The 23,102-nt window shown below is 44.3% G+C and overlaps 1 protein-coding gene across 2 annotated transcripts in view; it reads right to left on the bottom strand.

Moving 5' to 3' along the window:
- The window catches only part of TEAD1 (TEA domain transcription factor 1), a 109,167-nt gene that overhangs the window by 19,565 nt on the left and 66,500 nt on the right, over positions 1 to 23,102 (bottom strand). The window contains exons 3-9 of one of the 2 annotated variants that reach the window (XM_056493903.1): positions 21,280 to 21,344; positions 18,688 to 18,750; positions 18,537 to 18,599; positions 10,243 to 10,377; positions 10,024 to 10,070; positions 9,627 to 9,688; positions 7,599 to 7,723 (exon numbers count right to left, since the gene is read on the bottom strand). In XM_056493903.1, the coding sequence (XP_056349878.1) occupies positions 7,599 to 7,723; positions 9,627 to 9,688; positions 10,024 to 10,070; positions 10,243 to 10,377; positions 18,537 to 18,599; positions 18,688 to 18,750; positions 21,280 to 21,344 (560 nt within the window). The remainder of the gene's footprint in view (positions 1 to 7,598; positions 7,724 to 9,626; positions 9,689 to 10,023; positions 10,071 to 10,242; positions 10,378 to 18,536; positions 18,600 to 18,687; positions 18,751 to 21,279; positions 21,345 to 23,102) is intronic. The other variant, XM_056493904.1, reaches the window with a different exon arrangement.

Here is a 23,102-nt window from a genome sequence, read left to right as displayed (position 1 = left end):
CAAACCTCATTTAAGCTATTTTGTTTACAATGTACCTGCTGAATGAACAAATTGAAGTGACAAATCTAAATGAATTGGGCAGCCACTCAGAGCCTTCCTTTGGTGTGAGCAGAGTCTTCCCTAGCAGATGTCCAAAACTCTGGGGAAAAGGAAATGGACTGGCTGGATTTCTGCACTTAGGAAATGAAATTGAAATCTATTAAAAAATCATCTAGCACAGTGAAATCTGAATTTAGAACCAGAGAACACTCATCTGGGTATGGGGCCAAAAATGAGATACAGCCTGTGATTTTTTTCAGGGTTGTATTTCTTTCTAAATTTTGTGGAAGGAAAAAGGAAAGTGTATCATCTTATTAAGGCATTTCCACAAGCAAAAAAAATTTGGGGATTGTTTCCTCTCAGTCTTCCCTGCTGGAGCTGTTCCAGGTTGTACAAATAACCACATTTTTATGGAAAGAGAATGTAAATTGCCCTCCTCCCCAGAAGGGTGTCTCTCTCCCAGCCCAAAGATGGCTGTGGAGGGAAGGGGGAAGGGAGAGCTGTATTTTACAGTCTGGCCTCTGCAAACTCCCAAGCCAATTCACACACTGCACCTTCTTCTGCAAGCCAGGCTAACACACAAATTGCTCAGCATCCAAACTTCAGTAAAAGCAAACACATTTATAGGGGCATGGAGCACGAAGCCTTGACACTCTTTAAATATAAAAGCAGAGTTGGAGGCAGCTGCAAAGCTGCCACAGTTGTCTGCAGAGCTTGCCAAAGCACCAGATGCTGCTGCAGCAAAATTTCTGAGCGGGTACAGTAGGACAGATGGCATGACATCACCTGACAACATTCTTAGGACAGAAATGTTTATTTTGATATTGCAATGTGTGATTATTTTCTCCTTATGTTGCTGCAATTCCTATGCTAAGTACAATCATTACTCAGCTAATTAGACATGGCATATTTCTGTGAGCTAACAAATGATAATGCAATATTGGAGCAGGGTAAATGGAGACTGGAATGATCCCTATCGTTTTTGGACAAACAAGCTCCACGACAGGAACTGATGCATAGATAAAGGCAAAGGAGCAAAGTTTTCTGCCTATATTTTTGAGCCCATTAGTGTCTGAAAAGCTTAAAAACATTCTCATTATACTGAGAATTCACTGTTGATTCAGACTGAGTATTCCAGAGTCATTGAAGTACATTAGTTGCTGAGGAATTTACTCATGCTGCAGCATTTAAAGGATTTGCATCAGGCATTGGGGCCATAATGTGCTTTGGATGCCATAAACCATCACCAGTCAAATCCTGCATTTTCTAAGCACACAAGTACACAAAAACAGGAAGAACATTTCCAGCCCTGTCTCCTGTGTCTGCATTACACAGCATGCCCTGGAGATGGCTGCCTCTTAAAGCTGAGCTCCTTCCCTTAGAAAAATTCTAACTATCCAAAGAATGCAGTAAAGCCATGAAATATGACTGTTGTCAAATAATACCACGAGAAAAATTATAATCCACTTAGGAATTTAAAAGAACCAAGACAAATTGCCAATGGCAGGGGATGCAAGCATTCAGCAGAGACAAACCACCTACATCTGCTTTATCAGCCAGCACATTTATCTGTGGCAGCTCCTCACCAGTTCTGCATTTGTATTCTGACACAGCCATGCTGATCAGCACATGGGGGGTGACTGGCTCCCCCATCCATGGGGTGATGGAGGTGCTGAGCAAGGTGGAGGGCAGGTGGCAAAAGCTGTTTCTGTGGCAATGACCTGGCTCGTGGGCACAGCACCCAAATGCACATCCCAAATCCCAAATCTCCAAACCTGCCCAAGCAGTGCCTGTGCTCCTGGGATGGATCAGCAGTCTGTGTGTGTGCAGCTCTCACCCAAACCTGCCCAGCCTGGGCTCTGCTGCCTGTATCTCATAAATCTGAAACTCTTTAATTTCCTGCTGATGTAAGAAAATCGCCTGCTCTGCCAACAAGTTTTCTTGTTTCCACCAAAACACTGGTAACTGAATATTTAATTCCTGCTGCTGTTGTCCTCCACTGAAGCAGATTGGGAGTTATAAACGTGACATTTTAATGCTATAACTGGAGTCTGTACCAAGTCCTGTAGTTAGGGTTTTTAACACTTTCCTGTGAAATGTTGACTGAACTTTCTGTGCTCCATGCTATGAAACAGCTGCATGCTCTTTCATGGACCTCCCTGTACTCAGACTCCTGCCTGGATCTGCTCAGAAATGCCAAGTAAAAGGGGATTTTGGGTGACTTTGGTGGATGATAAGGGAAGGCACCTTAATTTTGCCCAGCACTTCCCAGCTACTGCCACAGCAATCCCAGCACGAAACTGGGACTTGCTGGTTGGGCAAGGTGCTTACACAACCTTTCCTTTCCATCAGCTTTTCTGCAACAGTGAAGATGCATCTTTCAGTTCTGGCCTGTCTGATTTAAGACCCTGCAGTCCCAGTGCTGAGGGCTCAGATGGGAAAATTATGGCTGACTATAGGAAGCTCTCAATAATGTTAAGTATTCTGCAAAATCAAGCCTCATGACAAATCAAAGGGGACCCTCAAAATCAGTGGCTCATTCATCCTTTTGCACCTGAACTTCTTGGTTTGTCAATTGTGAGTAATAACCCTCCTTCACCCAAAAAGACTGCACCAGCACATCTGTGAAATGCAAATGGAGGGAGTTATTAATTCCATTTGGGAGGGAGGTTAGGCAGTGCACAGAGAGCAGGGCACAGGGCCACACATTGCAGCAGCAGAAGAAAACAAACTACTGAATAGTTGCTTATCAAAGAAGGGCCATCTACACCTGCACTGAATGAGGCAGAGGAACAAATGAACAGTGAGCATGTCATTATCTGCTCTCTGCAGAGCAGGGCAGGGGAGATTGCCCAACTTCTGAGCCCAAGGGGCTTGGGGTGGCTGTAGGGCTGGATGGATGAGCTGGGGAGATGCAGGGCAGAGGCAGAGCCAGGGGCAAAGCCCTTGGGGAGAGCCAGGATGGGTGCTGGGGGCAGGCAGAGTGGGGAATGCTCCAGCCTGTGCATCCCCTGCACTTCCAGCTGTGCTGGGAAATTTCCCTGCCAGAGGATTTGAGGAAGGGAAGAGAGGTCCAAGAAGCAGCAGTGAGAGCACAGCCAGGCCCCTGGGCTGACTGTGGGGGACCCATGGGGCTGGTCTCTCTCCCCCCACAGCCCATCCTGGCCCCAGGACCCTCCCTGCAAAGTCCATGGCATTCCCATCATTTCCCCAGGAATCCTGCTGCCATGCCACAGGGAGCTGTGTCAGTCCTGGACCTCTTTAAAGAGCTTTCTTGGGACTTCTGTCCATGGACTGGGAAATGAACATTTCACAGAGTATGACATTTGCATCCCAGGGCCAACGTGCAGCTCTCCAGCATGGCAAAATAAAGGAGCCTGGTGCTCAGCAAAACTTTTTCTGGTTCCAGATGAAAACAACCTCACATCCTGAGTCTGTGGCTCTGAGACATTCATCCTAATGCAGGTCTGCTTTCTTGTCCTTTCACAATCACAAAGACACTGAACCAGAGACTTCCTCATGAGTGAAATGCTGGACTGCTGTTTTACTGTTCACAGGGACTACAGAAAGGATAAACAATCCTTGCAACAATGGATATTGTTCAAGGATGGAGGGCTTCTTTTGAAAAGATCTCATTTATTTTTCATCACTTAGGTGGTTTGATTAACTTTGGTGAATTTTACTGCATTTGGCTAATGATGGCAGGCTGTTTTTATGGCCCTTGAGCAATTGCTTTCCCTTTCTGGTTCTCAGGCACAATTCTCCCTGGGCTCACAAAGTCCTTTTACAACAACAATAAAACCTGAATTAAAACATAAAGAATGTTTTATTTCTTCACCACTTTTTAAAATGCATTTTGAAATTCGGACCTAACACAATCTGGCAGTTTGCATGGGTGGACTAATATTGAAAATGCCCATCAGCCATGTTCTTTATAGCCTTATATATCTATTTTAAATGTAAAGCTGTCTGAAGGGCTCACAATTTAAATAAATGTGACAGTAAGAGTGAGAAACCTCAAAAAAGAAGAGAAGAAAGAACTTTTTCTGTTGGGTGGTGATAGGGTTTTCTCCTCTGATGGAAAATCAAGCTTAAATATGTGTATATATATTTATAGAGAGAGAAGATTTTGAATTATTCTCATTTCACTCCTAGTCTTTGAATTTTATATCTACTTGTGTAGCAGTCAGTTTCTTAGATCCTCTCTAACCTGTTTGCATGCTCAGTTTGTATTTGTTAGGGAACATGGGATTGCTTGGTTTGAGCATTTATCCTGAACTTCTACAGAACCACTACAATAAAAATGGAAAGCCCCCATTAAGGAAAACCTGTCTTGGAAGCAACAGATGGGCACAAAAACTGCTCCATCTGCTGAGAACAGAGTTATATAGGGCAGGCAGAAATCAAAGGTAACTGAAATGCTGCAAGGGAAACTTCCATGCACCACTCAGGAATTGCACCTCAGCACAAAATGCCACAAAAGGAAAATACAGCTTGACATTTGTAAACTGGATTGATTTTCATGGAAAAGGAGGAGCAGTTTTACCTCTCAGCTGCAGAGTCAGTATTCCAGCATTTTGTGCTCCCCAGACTATCTCCTGCCATGCAGAGTTACAGTGAGGCTTGCTTACTGCCTCCTTTCTATTTTTTTTTCTCTTTTGCAAATGGAACAATTTTGTATCTAGACAAGGAAAAAGATCAGCAGCTGCCCACAAGTGAGAGGACTCAGTGGAGCAGATCTGCAACCCTCCAGAATGCTCACTCTAAATTAAACTACTGAATGTCTAACTGCCTGGCATTGAGATTTGTTCATTTTTTGGTACTTTTAAATACCAATTGCCATTGGAAGAGCTACAGAATTGCTGAAGGCCCCACTCCTACCAGGAATTCCCTGCAGAGCACCTTTGTGCCCATGCACAGCCCCACTGCAGGCTGTGGAGTCACCACAGCTGGCAAACCTCAATTTCTAATTTCTGTCCCCAGATACCATGCCAAATGCTTCAATAAACTTCCAGCTTATGTTTGAAGGTGGAATTGGTCTACCTGCCTCTACTCCTATGAGGCTTTCTGCCTGATTTTTTGTTGGGGTAGAGAGGGAGGAAGGGTCACACCTTTTTTTCAATGAAATGTTGGAAGCACATTGGATGAAGATAATATTTTATGTAATTTTCTGTGAAAAGTCAGCAGTGTAATGACTCCATAATTTACAGAAGATACAGGAGAACTCCCACACATGTCTCCTGTAGCAGGACATTCATTTCTGAGGCCAGCAAAGGCACAGGGGAGGGGCTGCAATCCCAGCTCGTGCCTACAGGACCTGGTGTGCACACTGTGCACACACACACACGTCACCTGCCTCGCTGATTTTATTTGGAAAGCAATAATCCCCCATCCTCTCTCTGCTGTGCAAACCCCACCTGCAGTAAAACACCTTGGCCACACAAAGAAAGGTGTGCAAAGCTGCAGGCAGAGCTCCCATTTGCTGAGCTCCAAGGACAATTCCTGGTGCTTGTGGAGAGGCCACTGGGGACAGGGCAGGAGGCACACCACTGCCTTTGCAGCAATCATCCTTCTGCCCCTGCTCTGGGAACTGGCCACATGGCCTTGGGGGCTTTTTCCAATGCCCTTTCAATGCCAAATAATCAAATGTAGTTAATTCAAAGCAAGCAACACTCCCCCTGACTCCCCTTTCCCAGGCAGTGCCATCCTTTGGGTCTGTCCCCATGGCACCTGTCTGGATGCTTCAGGCTGTCACTGCCCCACTTGGATGCAAGAACAATCTAAATTGGGAACTGGCTTTTCCTAGAGTCTCATTTTTGCAGTGTTCCAGCACTGCTCTTTTTTTTTTTTTTTTTTTTTCTAAAAAACAAGTCTGGGTAGTTTGCTGCCCTTGCTTGTCCTGTATAAAAGCATTTTGAAAGGTGGGTTTCTCAGCTGTCTCCTTGCAAGCTGGGACAAGACCCAGAGGGCCTCTGCACCTCAGGAATTCCAAATAACATTAGTTTGCTCCAAAGAAGGTTTTACAGGACTTGTGGGGCCATCAGGCTTCTATCCAGACCTGCAATGCCAAAGCTGCTCAGTTTGCTCCCTGTACATAAAACCCCACAGATACAGAGGCACTACACCTCTGGCTCTTGGATACAGATTTCTGTTATAAAAACCTATGGGAAAGGGATAATTAGGTGGCAAAGCAGCCAGTGAGGCTGCAGAGAAATGAGATTTCAGGCAGGCTGTGTCACATCCTGTTTTCCCAGTAAGCTGGAGCACACACACACGTCCTGGCATGGGGCAGGCTGGGGATGGCACAGCCCAGAAATCAGCAGGACAGGTGACACGGGGCCAGCAGGGGCTGGGAAATCTGTGCATGGACAGGGCTGACTGGCAGGACACCTGGATGCTGTGCAGAAGAAATGCAAAGGGCTCCCTGGGCAGATCTGGGGCTGGGGGTGGAGGAGGCGGCTCCAGGGTGCTCTGGGGGACACACAGGTGAAAGCCATGAGACCAGAGGATTCCAGGGGAACCATGGATGCCCAGCAGCCAGGTAAGCTCTGAGAGAGCCTCACCTGCTGCCAAACACTCCCTGCAGCTCACAGCTGGCTCAGGCTGGCCAAGGGGGACACTGAGCAAAGCAGCAGGCTGCCACGTGCTCTGGGTGTGAATAGCTGAGATATTCTGTATTTTCATGGGGATGTGGCTCTGCCAGGAGCATTCCTCTGTTGTAAGGTTTCTGGGCTATGTCTCCAGTCCCCATTGTGCAGGGTAAACACTCCCTGGATAACACCCCTGGCCAGAGCTCATAAATGTTATGGTTTCCAGTGCTGGATTATGAAAGGAAAAATTATAGCTTCTCTCTTCTCCAGGATACTGTATTTTACCTGGAATCTGAACAAGAATCACCTATTCAGGACAGTATTTGCTTTTCAGAAATTATCTTGGAAAAAATTTTCAGGTTTGAGCTGAAAGAAGTTTTTTTTTCAATTTATTTGTGATGCAATAGAATCAGTGCTAGGCTACTGAGAAATTCTCTTGGTAAATATATGGTGATTAATGTCAAGGTTCAAGGCTTACTAAAAGCCAACTTCAGAAACTACCCTTGCAGGTATAGTATGCACACTAAAAATTAAAAGAAAATTTAAAAGTTCATTAAAAAAAACAATTCTAAACACACTTTCTGTGCAGGCCCTTGATTTTGTTTTGGTTAGGAAACAGATTAGGCTTTAACTAAGAGTTGAAGCACTGAATTCTTGCCAAGAACACAATGCAATTTGGTACACCTGCTAAACTAGGTCAGCAGTGAGCAGCCAGAGCAAACCCTGCCTGCTTTCACAGAGGCCTCTTGCTGCTGCAAATGGGGGAAAAGAGGGCAGGAAAGGAAAATTCAGTCCCAGGGTGAGAGGAATATTGCACAGGGCAGCAGAGAACACAGAGACACCGGGTGTGCTCCATCAGACCTGATGGAAGGCGTGCCCAGAGGGTGGGGAGAGAAGGAGAAAAGCTGAAGCTCAGGAGTAAAGCAGCAGGGCTGAGGCTCAGCAGACACCAGGGCAATAAATACTCACAGATTCAGGATCCCTCTGCTGCTCCAGGAAAGCTGAGAACTCCACCAGCCTGAGCTTGGTCGTACCGATGGACCGGCCCTGCCACGCAGGGACAGAGGGAGCTGGAGCTGAGGTGGGCTCAAAGCCTGCAACACAGGAAACATCTGCATGGACAAGCTGCTTATGTTTGCCCCATTCCACATAACTGGGAGTTATGCACATTACCCTTGGATATTTATATTAATTCTAGCCAGTAATTAATTCAGGGTGAGTTAAAATTGGAAAATCTCAGGCCACCGTGGAGAAAAAGAGGTGCCAGCCTAGCAGTCTAATACTGGCAGGAAGGAAAGATCTGCTGTTTTGTTTCCTTGGGGCTGTAACTCACTGCAGAATTTTTGTTTAAATGATATACTAGATTAGAGAGATTTATAGAGACTTCACCCAGACCTACAGCTGCACCCTCTCTTGGAAACTGGTATCAAGATTCACAGGAGACTTTACTGCCTTGGAAGTCAGGAGAACTGGCCTCCCTTTCTGGCTCCTAATGTGCCACATGCTACAAGTAAATCACCCCTCTTTCTGCCTATTTCTTCTGCCACTCTCAATTCCCCTCTCCTCTTTAGAGTACAAGCTCTCCAAGGCAGGGACTGGCTCTTACTATGGATTTGCACATTGGGTCTTGACTTCTTTTGGAGCTTTTAGGCATCATTATGCTACAGCTAATAATAAATAATTACTGCAGAGAGGTGAATCATACCCTAAAAAGAAAAAAAAAAAGGTTTTAAATTGATAATAAGGAGAGAATGACATGATCTAGATAGAGAAGGGATGTTAACTACCCTGTCTAATTCACCTCAAGAGAAGGAATAAATGCTATCTCTTGGTCCTCATTGTAGAAAATTGGACAAGAAGGAAAGAAAACTGTAAAGGAAGAGGAAAAGGCAGCAGCTCAAAGGCAAAACTCATCTTGGGAGAGAGACAGGCACAAGAAAGGCAGGGCAAAGGTACCAAAGATTATCCTGAACCAGGCTGAGAAGCAGGGGGAGGTCAGGGGCAGTGTGTGCCCAAGATCCATAATGGGAATGTGGTACCTGACCCCAACCCTCAAATTTAGGCATTGAGGGTGTGAGGCTGGTGCAAAACAGGGAATTACAAATGTCACTAGCTGGGAATTCTAATTAAGCAAAAACTCATGCATGAGTTTTATATTCCTGTTTATATTCCTATTCTGAGAGAAAACACAGAAGGATAAAAGAAAACAATAGAAAATACCTGTCCTAGAAAATAATGTTGTAAATTAGGGATGTCAAGAACAAGGCATCCTCATGAATGCAGAAAAACAGCTTTAATTCAAAGTATTAAATAGCAGCAAGTTAGTTCATAAAGAATTGGGTAAGAGTGAAAAACCTGCAGCAGAAACAGCCAGAAGCATTTGGGGTCATTTGGCAAGGGAGAAGTAGCATGAGAAATCATCTGCAAAGAAATAATGACCTTTCCTGAAATCAGGCATGGAAGGAACCTGGGCAAAGGAGCAGGGGAGTAGCCATGGGAAGGGCTTGATCAACCTGAGCAATGGAATTCAGAATAAAAGCAGGTACTTATCAAAGTGGTACCAGGCCAAGCAGGACCTCCAGGAGGGGATGAGTTACAAACAACCTGACACACAGAGAAGTTTTATACTTAAGGCTAAACATAAATGATTTTGGAAGGGGTTTTAGGCTCAGTTTAAAGTGAATTAAGGTGTATTCTTTTTACATAGCTATTCTAAATGAAACATTCATCCTGTTTATTCCTCATTTTTTACAGTAATTCCCACAATATGGAGTGCTGACTGGAAATTACACATCACAACTCATTAGTGCTTCCCACCTAGGAAAAAACCCAAATGTAGTGATTATCCTAAGATATAATCAGATAATAATAGGACACTGGGGTTGGTGCTTCCTTTGGCTGGAGGGAACACGAGCTCTGCCCAGGTCAGAAGTGAACACATCACATTCAGTACAAAATTCAAGTGTTTTTAAGGCAGAGGATAAATGGGAGAATTACCTGAAATGGGAGCTGTGACTGATGGCTGGATGGGATAGGCCTGCTGAACGAATGGCTTGACACTGCAATGGAGAGGAACACAAAAATTACACACTGTGCCATCCACAGGAAATCCCATCAGTACAGGTCACCTGTGCCCACAAACATATCTCTTCCTAGCAGAGCATATTTAACAGACAGGCAGCACAGGGGGAATAGAGGGGATGAGAATTACCCTCTGCTGGCACTCCCAGAGGACACAAAGCAGGATGCCCATTCAGTTGTGAGGTTTGGGATCCCTACAAAGGCCCTTTCTTTCCCCTAAACTATCTTCACCTCCTCTTTGGAAAAATTCTTGCTTCCCTGGTCTCACAGAGTGCACAAACACAGAGAAACAAATTTGAATTTTCACACTTACTCTTGTGAGGATCCAGGCTGCCCCGTTTGAATCATGCCCGGCCAAAACTGCAAGAGGAAAAAAAAACAACACACAGCTGTTCTCTTTTGTTGGGTGTTTTTGAACAAGCATTTATTCCTTCTGCAAACTCAAGTCAGAGCAGTAATGCATTCATTCCCTCTCAGTTTTCAGTGAGCACTGTTAGGGAATACAGGGAATTTTTTGGGACTCACGACTTACCCCAGGTGCCCCAGGAAATGTAGGACGGGGAATTCCTGGCAGGCCCAGCTTGTTGTGAATAGCAGTAGCTGAGACTATCTGAGCTGATGACATTGCTGCCATGTGCTGGAGTGCTTTGTCCTTTGCTGTCTGATCCTTTAACATGACAATTACACGGAGTCTTAAAACATTTGGCACAACAAACGATGTCAGATAACTGCAGCTACAAGCACGTAACTAAAAACTTAAAAAGCCACACAGAAAATAGCAAAAATAGCAAACCATGCAGGAAAAAAAAAAAATAACAGCATGGAGGCTAACACTGAAACTACCTCAAGGCAAAACCTCCTCTCAGACGTGCATGGTAGACCTGAATTCTCACAGCCTGCTCTGGCACAGCAAACTACTGCCCACTTGTTAATCTGGGCTAATTCTGATTTTTTACAAATCAGGCTGGGCTGAACAGGGCGTGCTCCTGAGGCTTAGCTCTGCCTGCAGGACAGGGAGCACTGAGATTTGAGCTCTATCATTTCCACCCAAGAGAAGTTTGCCTTTTGTATGGCACTGTAAAATGAGAACACAGAACTGCAAACAGGGGCAGAGTTTTCCTCATGCTGATGGGCTTAGAGGCATTTTGGATTCAGCTTTACCACAAGCATTTCAAAAGTTAAGTCACCAGCATGGAAATGGCATTTTAAATTTTCAGTTGTGGCACACTTCACTGGTTTACAGTGCTCTCAAGGAAAGCCACCAGCCATAAAATTCCTGCTATTTTTTGAGCACAGAGGAAGGAGTTTGGGAAAAGGGGGGTTGTTATCAGTTATGTGGATTAGAGCAGCACTTGGAGTCCCAGCCACTGCCAGCCAGGCATGGCCACAGGACACACAGGGTTAACCAGGGGGATGTCTTAGGGCAGGGAAAATGAGTAAACAACAGACTGTTACACACTGGTAAAGCAGGGCTCCTCATCCAGAATACTGGATTAATAATTTAGGAGCGTCACTGAGAGTGAAGGAACACAAGCAGTACTAGGCAAGGATGTTTTGGGAGGTCTTTTCTCTGGTTTTATTTTACAAGCAAAGTAGCAAGCATGCTGGCAAGAGGTGCATGCTCTTATGTATGATATGTGACTTTGCACATATGCTCCCTCTAAAGCTTGTAGGTAGTAGTACTATATGTGAGCAGTTTCCTCCTTTGAATAGCTCCTTTAGAAACAGCACAGGCTGAAAGTACAGGAAAAGCTAGCCAAAAAATTCTGCCAAGCACAGCTAAGGTACATAATACTTGGTTTAGTTCAAAATACTTACCATGCTTGTTACCTGGATACAACAACAAACAGTTTATTAAAATGCTTGTGTAGAATGGCAGACTCTTAGCAAAATATGAACAAAATAGTAAGAGACAAAGGAAGAGCAGTTTGCTCAACATTAAATATCAGCTTTAAACAAATGCATTACTTTCACCCAGGGTCTGATTCATTAAAAGGGGGGGGGGAAAGGAGGAAAAAAACCACCCAAACAACAAAACTCTGGGGAGAAACAACTCCCAGCTCCCTGAGTGAAAGCTGAGGATATTGAAGGAGAGGGATTGTTGCTGAGTGTGTTTCTCTGAGCTGTGCAAGGGGCCCCTGTGGGACACAGCCTGGAGAGCAGCAGGTGGAGCAGGGCAGGAGCTGCTCAGCATCATTCCCTGTGCTCAGCATCATTCCCTGTGCTCAGCATCATTCCTTGTGCTCAGCATCATTCCCTGTGCACCCTGCAGGGTGTGATCCTGCCTGAAGGACAGCCCTGTGCTCAGCATCATTCCCTGTGCACCCTGCAGGGCTCTGGGACAGCCCCAGCTCAGCATCATTCCCTGTGCACTAGTCCTCTGGCTAATTCCCTAGTAGTGTTAGTGCAGCTCCAGGAGGAAAAAGCTGTATTTATTTCTGCCTTGTGAGGCACTGGAGCCAACAAAAGTGCATTGCTTTCTGTAATGTTACTGCCATCCAAGGACTAGAATAGGAGCTTGCACACTCAGCAGGCAAATTCCACCCTAACAGATGAACTAAGAAAAACTTTTGAAGATTTACACTTCCTTCAAGATCTTCTGGGGAGCTCTTAGTCACCATTACAGTGAATCTGGCAATCCTGAATTTTAGGGACAGTGACATGCATTTTAGGAGGGAGAAAACATCCTTTCTTTTGTGATACAAAATGGTATGTGCCTTCCTCCTTGCCAATTGCTGCTTTTCACCCTAGAATAATCTGTGTTTTGTGGGGCCATTCAACTCATCCTCTTTCACTGATTACGTTCCCAGGAGGATGGAAAGAAAAAAATCTTTAGCATGACAGCTCAGAAAGGCAATCCCTGCAATAGGGCCAGTTTTGAGGTGTTGCAAGAACCCCCAAAGTGATAAATCTGATCTGGGACATCAGCCCAATACACTCCAATGGGAAGTTTCACCTTTTGTAGGCTTAGGAATCTTTGCACAGTGGGAAGATCAGCTTTTCCCAAAGCAACTTTACATCCCAACATGACAGAAATCAAATTCAAATACAGATATTTATGAAGTCCTGGGTTGCACTGGCAATAGAACACCTTCCACTCCAGGTATTTTTGGAGAGCTGCAAGCTGCCTGTGCTTGTATAACCAAGGACAGAATAAACAATAATTGGGATGCCCACATTTTAAAGCTCTTTATTTAGATTGCAGTATCAGCCTGTCTGCCACTTAAAAACTAGTGTATGCCGGGTTTTTTTGGTGCTGTAATAGAGAGCACTGGTAGCCAGGAGGGAATGAGGCTCCCCACCTATCACTGTGAGGCAGCAGCTTCTGGGATGAAACCTGGTAACTGATTAATAACACACAATGGTATTACATCACAGCTCAGGCAGCAAGAGAAGTAATATATCCAATTAAAACGGCAGGGGTAATTTACACAGGCAGATTACAGTAATTACCCAGGTTGGAATTTGGCCAGGACAAATGGGTTAACACCCCTGCTCTAAAACAGCAACGTTGGGGGATTTTTAATGCCTGCAAATAGTTAAGATTTTGGTTTCCTGCCTTGTCCAAGACAGAAAAGGTTTGGTTTTGCTCTCACTTTGGAATAATTTCCTTCAGCTCAATGTGGTTCACACTGATGCAGTAAAACAAAAGTTTGGCCCAGCCTGCTTGAAGTTCAGAGGCTTGTGGGGACAGCATCTCCTACTGCAGAATTAAATCCTGCTGGAGCTTCAGGTGCTCCTTGGGCAGTCCCACCTGGCCCTGACCTGCTGCTGAGCTCAGAGGGGATTGCTGCTGCCCAGGGGTGACACTGGAGTGAGCAACAGGCTGCACTCCCAACACTGGGGACACAACCAGTGAAGAGTTAGCAGGGTGCACTTAGAGCACAGGCAGTGGAAAACTGCTCTAGCTCCACTAAACCCCTGAAATACCATCTCTGTGGTGCAGCTCAAGTGTCTCAGTCTTAGCTGACTGCTCCTGGCTGCAGCTGCACACACTTTGTTTTTGGAAGATGTGAGCTCTAAGCACCTAATGCAAGGAGACTGCAACTTTTAATGAATCAGGCCCTTGGGGTTTGCTTTTCACAATTCGTTTTGGAATGCAAAATACATAGTTAAATTAGATAATAATAATAATAATTCCCCAGTATCATCCAATTATAAATTTTAATATCTATAAAAGCCCTGCATGAAACAAGACTTCTACATGACAAGCACAAAAGGATTTGTGCTTGGCTTTCTTTTAATCCAACATAAACAGAAGAATAATTCAATCAATCAGTTCAAACAAGTTTTTAAGCAAAAATTAAAAACTGTTATCCCACAGAATGATAAATGGGGCTTTGAATACCATGTTATCTATGACTTTGGGAGAACAGAAATAATCTAAGACAGTATGAGGAAAAGTAAGCACAACAGAACAGCATTAATTCAAGAAGCCCTAAAACCTGTACCAATATTTAAAATGCAAAACTTTTCATGTAAGAAAAAAAAAAAAAAAAGACATAAGAAACAACAATTTGCTCATGAAATGGATGTTACAGTAACACTAGCACAAAATAGCTTCCTAATAAGCAATTTTGCAGATGTTATTTCTGCTCAGATCTCGTATTGATTCAAATAACCTTTACAATAATTAGCTGTAGCTCAAAAAAGATAAACAAATCATGACAATATACAATTGTTCTGGACAAAAGATAGAGAGCACTTCAGTGTTTCTAGCCCTCATCTCCAATTTGCTTATTATTAGAGAAGACAGGAGTAAATACAAAAGCTGGCTATTTCAGCCAGGCAATAGCTAATGCCAAGAAGAGAATGTGCATTCAAAGCTGTCCCAACTTGCTGCCTAATGAGTAGCAATTAATCCATCTTATTGTATTTCAAAATGCTGAAGACTCCATTCACATCAAAGGGAATTTTTCAAGGCTTTTATCATTGTTCATTTAAAAAAGTATAGAGCTATCTTTAGCATTTTATAATTGACAACAATATTTTCTTTTTATCCCTAAATGCGGAATGTGGAATAATGGATTTAAAAACATGTAATAGATGTGAACTGTAGGCATTTTAATGTGGGGTATTTTGTCACTAATTAATCTTGCACTATGAAAAAAAATCTGATATGAAAGCCCAAGGCAGATGTACACCCTGCTGTGAACACCTTTACTCTCTGTTTTTGTACAACTTCCAATCCATCTTTTGTCCTGGATGGACAGAGGTGGCTTTGGCTCCCTGTCAGTGCAAAGGTGGGCAGTGCTGTGACCTGGCACTATGGATTTGGCACAGAAACACAGCACTGGAGTGTAAAAATCCTGCTTTGCCTGCTCCAAAGTGTGAGTGGAAGTGCCATGCAGAGGAGCTGCCTTTCAGATCTGTCTCCAAGGGCAGCTTCATCTCAGCCTCTCTTCCCCTTTTCATGCCATTGAATTTCTCTAACTTCAGGAAGATTTTAATAACCTCAGTGTATCAAGATTAAAATCTCTAAAATAGGTGTGCTTTCCTGCAGCAAAGAGAATTAAAATGAGTGACATCCCTGGAAGGGCTGAAGGGACATTCTTCACTGGAGGTCTGGAAATGCAGCAATAGCATTTATGGGTGAAACTTCATTTCCTTGCAGGCTAAGGATCCATCCATCCATCCACAGTGACTCCAGGCACTTCTCATGGAAGGGATTTTCCAGATTTTATGGCATGCAGGTGAGATTTCTGCCTCTTAGGCTTCCAATGCCATGTGTGCAGGTAGCTCTGAGACCTTTCCATCCTTGTGGTTTTTTGCAGAATATTAACACAAGAAGATTTGCTCTCCTCTCCATGAGCAGGTTTCAGACCAAGGCAGGACAATAAGATCTCTTGGTACAAAATAAAACTCAGCAGCTACTTGGGGGGAAAGGGTTATTTGTATAAACACTTTGAGGCCAGGAGCTGGGGCCAATGGGACAGATGGGATCAGACACATCTCAAAAGAAAATTGACACCAGATGCATATGGGACTTTTTAAAAAGTAGTAACTGCTTCCCTGGATGCCACCAAGCACAGGTTTTACAAGTGGCAGCTCACTGTTAAAAGGGTGAGTTGGCCTGGGTGGGAAGCACAGAATAATAGAATGGTTTGGGTTGGGAGGGACCTTAAAAATCATCTATTTCCAAGCCCAGTGCTGGTGGGACTTTTCCAAAAGGTCACTTCCCACTGTCCCAGGTTCAAACACCATCCAGCCTGGCCTTGAACACTGCCAGGGCTGAAGCACTCTCAGCTTCTCTGGGCAGCTTCTTCCAGAGCCTCACCATCCTCACAGCAATTTTTTTTCCTCCTAATATCTAATCTAAACCTATTCTCTTTCAGTTTGAATCCATTCCTCCTTGTCCTGTCAGTATGTGCTCTTGTAAAAAAATCACAGCTGTAAAAAACTGCATTTTATCTTCTTGACCAGGGAATGCAGACCCACTCCAGGACAGCAACAGCCTGTCATCTTCCTGAGGACACTGATGGGGCTGTTCAGGCTGCTGCCAAAATTGGTCCCTGTGGGAACAATGAGCACTCAGAGGTGCTGGAAGGTATCCACCTTGTCCTCCTTTTGCACCAGGAATGTCCTTCTCAGGTTTTGAAGTCCTCTGCAAAGTGCTTTGGCAGGGGGGATCTCCAGAGGTGCCTTTCAATCCTCACTAACCCATGGCTCTGGGTGGTTCTGGGAGACAGTGGGATGGTTCAACATAGGAATAATAAGAAAAATGGGCAGTAGCACTGACAGAATGTCTGGAGAAGCCAAGTTCCATCTCAGGTTCCAAACCAGCAGCTTCCAGCACCTCCAGGGAGCAACTGCAGCAGGCAAGAGGAACAGGAACTCTTCTTCACAAGGCACATCCTTCTCACATCACAGCTCCACCTCAAACCTCCAGGTGTGGGGAGGAAAAGGCCCTTGGGAGGCTGTCCCTGCTCCAGAAGGTGTCACACCAGGGCTCCTGGCTCCCTGACACTGCAGAGAACCAGGGTCTGGAGCTGGGGAATCTTCCAGAATCCATCTCTTCCAGCAGTGACACGGCAGCTGCTCTGCTTTCCACTGAGCACTGCAGCCCCTGGGCAGCTGGCAAAGGGCAACCAGCTATGAGTGAAGCCCTTGCAAAAAAATTGTGTTGTCCAAACAGATCTTCCCTTCTTCAGGCAACTCCTTGAAATGAAAATTCCCTCTCTATTTACTGCAAATGTCGTCTAGGCTAATGAAATGTTCTTAGGGTTTGGCTGCCTCTTTGTCCTTTGGAAAGCTTCAATAAAAGTACAGCAGGTGCAGTACCCAGAAATGTTTTTTAATGTTTTGTGTCTTCAAGTTTTAAGGTATTTTTTTGGTCACTCAAGAAGTGAAACATTTTAGAACAGCAAATCCAATAATTGTGTTTTGGCTTCCTGATTTTTGCAGCCCTGAGCTCTCACCTGTCCTCTAAAACTCCAGGAGCTGCTGGTGCTGAGCACCTTTGAAAGCAAGGCCACCTACTCACAAACTTAATTTTAGGCATCAAGGCTTGACAATTTGAGCTTAAAATGCTACATATCTCTGCATTATTTTGCACCCTGGGTTAAAAAGCAGTACGTTTAAGTCGTCTTAGCCGTTCTGAACCCCAACTGCTCAGCCAGTGCAGCTAAAAAGCCAGCCACCAACAGCCAGACAAGCTTGCCAGCATGCTGCCCATGAAAAACCCAGTGCTTGTGTCAGGGAGGCCTGTGACAAAGCCAGGCTGTTATTCCTGCACTCGCAGATCCAGGATGGATCAGGGGGTGAGCATCCGCAGCTCACCACGGCGCTGCCCGAAACGTTTTGCTTTCCAGCCAGAACAAAAAAGTGATTTGTTCTCCTAGCTGGGTGAAGGAAAAAAAAAAAAAAAAAAAAAAAAAAAAAAAAAAAAAAAAATCCACTCACTTTAAAAAAAAATTAAAAAGGAGGGAAGTAAAAGATTTACAAGTTCCTTCGCTTTTTGTTTGTATAAAAAACAAATCCACAGCAGAAACTGCAAAACTCCCTCTTCCACTTTTAAATGGTGTGGAAAAAAAAACCCCAAAAATCTCAAGATCTCTGCTGGAAAAGTTGAAAAAAAACAAGCAATCCAAGAAACCTCTATTAGCATTCCCAAGAGGTTTTTTTCAGCCTTAGAATATATTTTATGGAAGGCAGAGAAAACGGGGACATGTACGATTCATCATGTCAGATTAAGCAAACATACTTAATATTCCCTGAACAGGACTCTGACTGAGGCTCTCCAAAGATTAAATGTCAATAATTTACTTTAAAAAAACTGAATTTCAGGGAATCTTGTAAATAGTGCACAAGTTGAGGTGATGTTAGATTGTAGTCTAGAAACACCACAGAGCAATCTGGAAAAGCTGTGCTCTCTGGCACTTGGAATAAAGGTTTAAGAATTCTTGACAGCAGTTCAGAAGCACGGACAAAAAAAACATTTGGGAACAGAAAACAATTATCCCTATGGAAAAAAAAAAATTCAAAAAATAATAAAAAAAGATAAAAAGCATCTACACAGCTGTGTAAAACCCTTTAAATACACTGCTAGGACCCAACTGTTAAAAAGTCAAACAAAAAAAAAGGGTTAAAAACCAGGTTTAGGCGCTGAGCTGTTACAGAGAGGAGTTCACTTGGCGTTTGGACGGTGTTAAAACAAGGTTTTTAATGTGGGGGGATTAAACACAAAGAGAGCTCCCACATGCAGGAAAGGGAGGTTAGAGCAGAGCAGCCCCAGCGCTCGCCCATCACCGCAGGGAGGAGGAGGAGGAGGAGGAGGAGGAGGGACAGGCACAGCAACCACAAGCCCAAAAGCAGAAAAGCGCATACCTTCAGCTTGGAATGAAAATCACGAGATTTCCTTCTGGCAAGAACCTGAATGTGACTAGACACCTGCAGGGTAGGGGAAGGGAGGAAACAAAGGAAAAGCCTGTAACCATGGAGATGAAAAGCCCCCTACAACTGGGCAAGCCAAACGTACCTTAATGGCGGCTTGAATTTCCCGAACTTTCTTTCTTGCTAAGACCTGTATGTGACTAGACACCTACATTGTTCAGGTTTATGGGGGGGGGAGAAAAGGAAAAAAAAGAAAAAAAAAACAACAAACAAAAGAAAAACAAAAAGCAAATCAAATTTTTAATGTCTATTTTTTTCCCTTTGAAAAAAGAAAAAAAAAAAGAAGAAAGAAAAAAAAAAAAAGAAACTTTTCCGAGGGGAGGAAGTTATTTGCATCTTCAGTTAGCTCTGCTGTTAAAGATACCACATTCCCAGGCAGATACCAAGCTCTTAGCACCAAGGCTTAACAATGCAGGTTGTCACTGCAGTGACTTGATTAAGGAAATAATAAAGAAAAAAAAAAAAAAAAAAAAAAAAGAGAGAAAGGAAAAAAAAAGTGTAACCCACCAGGTTGTGCATTCAGCTACAAGATAGAAGACACAGCTCACAGCTGGACACAGCCCACGTGCTTTGGTACCCATCCCATCCGTGCCCTGAGCTCTCATGTGGGGAGCCCAAAGGATTTCTACCCCATCTGCTGGGGATGCAGATGCCCACTCTGACCATTTGCCACTAGGCTTGAGACATAACTTGGCACCCAGAAATTTTATGCATTATTTATTGTGCTCTGCAGCTCCAATGAGGAGATTCAGGCTGCATTTGGAGTCCACTGAAACTCAGCTTTAAATTCTGGCACAAATGATAAAATAGTGGCACAACACAGGTCCCTGAACCCCTGCTGGTTTCCTTGGTAATCTCAGCATCAAGTTTGCCCACAAAACATTAGTGCAACTGGAGAGCAAAAACTTGACATCAGTTTCAGAGATGCCCAGGTCTGGCCCATGGCTGTTTTGCTCAGAAATTTGTGCAAACCCAGTCCAGCACTACACCAGCTATTGGTCAGAAGTTGCTGCCTGTGCAGTGAAGGGTCTGGGCTCAAATTCCCATTCCTGTTTAGCCAGGGACATACTGAAATCCTGATGAGGGTTTAATGATGCTGCCCAGCAGCACTTGGTAGCACCCAGCATGCTCCAGCCTCCTGTGAGAAGGTTTAAAACCTGCAGTGATGGCAAAAACAACTAAAGGGAAATCTCTGCTGCTCCTTTGACCCAGGACACACCATATCAGGTGGTGCACATTTTTCCTACATTAGTTACAATTCCTGTCTGGGAAAGAACAAAGCAGGAGAAAAGGAGGAGCAGTGATTTCCTCCTCTGTAAGACTATTCTGTGACAATAGTACCAAAAAATCTGTATTTTATAGGGAAGCAAACAGTGATGCATCAGTGGGCACAGCCCCTAAAAGCCACCTTCAAGGGACCAGCCTGCAGGAATTCAGAGTTATGCTGCTGCTTACTGAGCAATTTTGCAGTCAAACACCTCAGCTGGGTCCCCACACAGGTTCATTTGTTGTGCTTTCAGTGGAATATTAGTAGTGTTAAAGGTCACACAAGGAGAACAACCAGAACTTTTAATCACAGGGTTAAAAATCCAGAGCAGCCACAAACCAAAAAACTCTTTTGGGCACTTGTAAATAAATAAAGTGATTTATGCATCACTACAGAGGGGTGAACAAGTATGGAGGCAGAATTCACCACACATCACAGCCTCCTGGATCCTACCCCAAGCTCTGCACTTTGGCTCCTGAAGTAACTTTACAATCCCAGCCCAACTTCCAGCTCCTGGAGCTCACATGGGCAAGGCAGGGCACAACTGGGGACTCTGCCTTTATTTTGTGACTTTTTTGCCAGCCTTTGGTTTGTTCCTTTTCCATATGTGGCAGTTCTCCTCCTTCTTGATGCTTTTTTCCATCCCTCACACACATGCTTTTTTCCTGACTGACAAGGGAAACCACCCAGGGCAAAACAGCACCCAAAAATCAAGGAGTGTTTTTATTGTGGAGTGTTTTTAAACAGTGCATAAACTACACACAAACTGTGCTTTATGCAAGGCTGCTGATTGCTGTGAATATTATGAATTAAAGGATTTAGTAATATGAGATAAATTAATGGTTATGTGGTAATCAGCTAAAAAAAAAAAAAAACTTCAGGTGGTTTTAAGGTTTATTCTGACTCTTGGATGAATGAAATCATACCATGGTCAAAGGCCAGGAGCCTGAAGGCTCTTAGGGAAATTTTAAAATTATTTTTTGTATTCTGTAGCAACTACTAGCCATCAGCTGAGATCATTATTATGATCAATTCATTTTTATATATTTACCTCTCACATCCAAGAATCATAACCTCTATTATACAGCCAAATTCTCTTAACTTTTAAGAGGTTCCATTCTTTACCATCTCAAAATAATAATTGTATTAAAATGTTATATAGAGAAATAAGGCACGTTGCTTTATGGTTTTGCTTCATTTTTATGAAATATGGGGGGAAAAAATGAAATCCTCACACCACTATAACATAAACCCCAGAGTTTAAATATTCTCTAAACAGCATGTATTTAATCTGAATAATGAAGTCAGTGCAACATCCCATCAGAGCTGAAGCACAGGCAGCCACTGCAGCCACAAATGCCAAGTTCTGTCATTCACTGACATGCATACTCCCCCACTGGGTTATTTTACCTGCTTCCTGGTCCGTGTCTTCCCTGTCCTAAGTTTGATGTATCTGGCTATCAATTCATTCCTACCTGAAACAAAGAAAAATTCATGGTGAGGGACAAGCAGCATCACCCCCAGGAGCACCATGCAAACACCCCAGTGGAACACAGAGCCCCAGCTCTCTTTGCACAGTTTGCCAGCAGCTCTCAGTGCCCAGCAGTGTTTCTCTCCCATCTCCTGGGCAGCCACAAAGCACTGGAGATGTTCAGAGCACTGGGTTTGCCCACCAGGGTCCTGCAGGGATTTACAGGCTGAGAGGCACCTCCTTGGCCAGCAGCATCTCCCACTGCAGAACCTCCCATGCTGGGGCTCACACAGGCTCTGGGCTTTTTGTTCCAGCTGCTCCAGGTGTTGTTTGCCCCCCTGGACCCCTGTGGGGAGGGAGCACCCACCACCCAGATGTGCCAGCTTCTCTCCAAGCTCTAATTCTGCAAGCAGGACAGCAAAATCTGTCCCTCCTGCCAAAAAGCCTCCTCCAGAGATGGGAATCAGTGTCCCAGTGCAGCAGGTTCTCAATCCCACCCTTAACTCCACTCACAGGGGTGGCTGCCCTGCACTGCTGCTGCTCCTGTGGGATCAGCACGCTGGTTTGTTATTCAGAGCTCTGTTTCTCTTGGAAATGTGAAATGCTCCCAGGTCTCTAAAATGGCTATTTGACTCTTCTTCAACCACACATTATGCTACCTAATGCAAACTAACATTTTCTATCCAAATAATTTCCTTCCTAAGTATTGCTGACATGGAAGATAACACAAGTTTTATGTGGTGCCCTGTTTATTTTCACTGCATATTATGTTTCTCCTCTATGAGTTGTAATAACTTAAATATACTTGTTCAACAAGCCCTAAGTTACAGAGCTATTTGCATTCAGCACAGGGGAAAAGCAGCCCATGTGTAGAAAACGAGAAAACTGATTTAGCAGTGAGCTGAAAATGGGGAGGTTGAGAAAATAACTTGTCACCCACCAAGCTATTTTGAAGTGGATGAGTACACAGCTGGGGAATGCAGAAAATTATTTTATCAGCCAGGGCTTCAAACCTTACAGCTTTAATACTGTGGGGGAGAGACAGGGAGGTTTTGAAGTAGCCTGGATTTGCTTGAAGTGCATTTTGTTGACTGAAAGATTGAACACATTTAGTCAAACTAGACTTTTTTCTCCTGTCTCCCCCTGTGAGCCTTATTTTACACCCTTTGTACCAAATGCCTGGTGGTTCCTGTCTCTGTTTGTTAAACCAGGATGTGAAACACCAACGTGCCTCAGAGCAGGGCTGAGTTTTTGTTTTGGTCTGGACCGTGTGCCACGTTTCCCACTGGTTTGTGCCTCCCCAGCAGGTCTCCTCAGGACAAACTTCCAGAGGTGAATTTTGCCTGAGCAAACAGTTCCCCAAACCAGAGCACATTTCTGCACACAAATGAGGGATTTCCGTGGGCAAACAGAGAGGCAGGAGTTACCCAATGCCCTGCAGGGTCCTTGTCTTTGGGCTGGACACGAGTTCTGCAGCCTGCAGAGCTCACAAGGTGCCTCCTGCAGCTGCTCTGTGTCCGTGGGGTGCAGCCAGGGAATGCTCCACCTCCCTGTTCTCATCACCCAAACACAAACCTGCAAGGGCTCTGTGGCCTGGGGAGATGCAGGGTTCCTGCAGTCACCAGTGGGGCAGGTGCTGTGGTCATTTTCCTGTTTCTAAATGCACATTTTGGTCCAACTGGGCAATGCCCCCCCTCCAGACAGTACCTGCCACACATGAATACCCAGAATGGGGTTTTTTTGCTGCAGAAAGATTGTCAGG

The sequence above is a fragment of the Oenanthe melanoleuca genome, chromosome 5 (assembly GCF_029582105.1).
Source record: "Oenanthe melanoleuca isolate GR-GAL-2019-014 chromosome 5, OMel1.0, whole genome shotgun sequence".
NCBI classification, from domain to species: domain Eukaryota; kingdom Metazoa; phylum Chordata; class Aves; order Passeriformes; family Muscicapidae; genus Oenanthe; species Oenanthe melanoleuca.
Note: the sequence above shows the minus strand (reverse complement) of the source record. Positions and strands in the feature narration are given on the sequence as shown.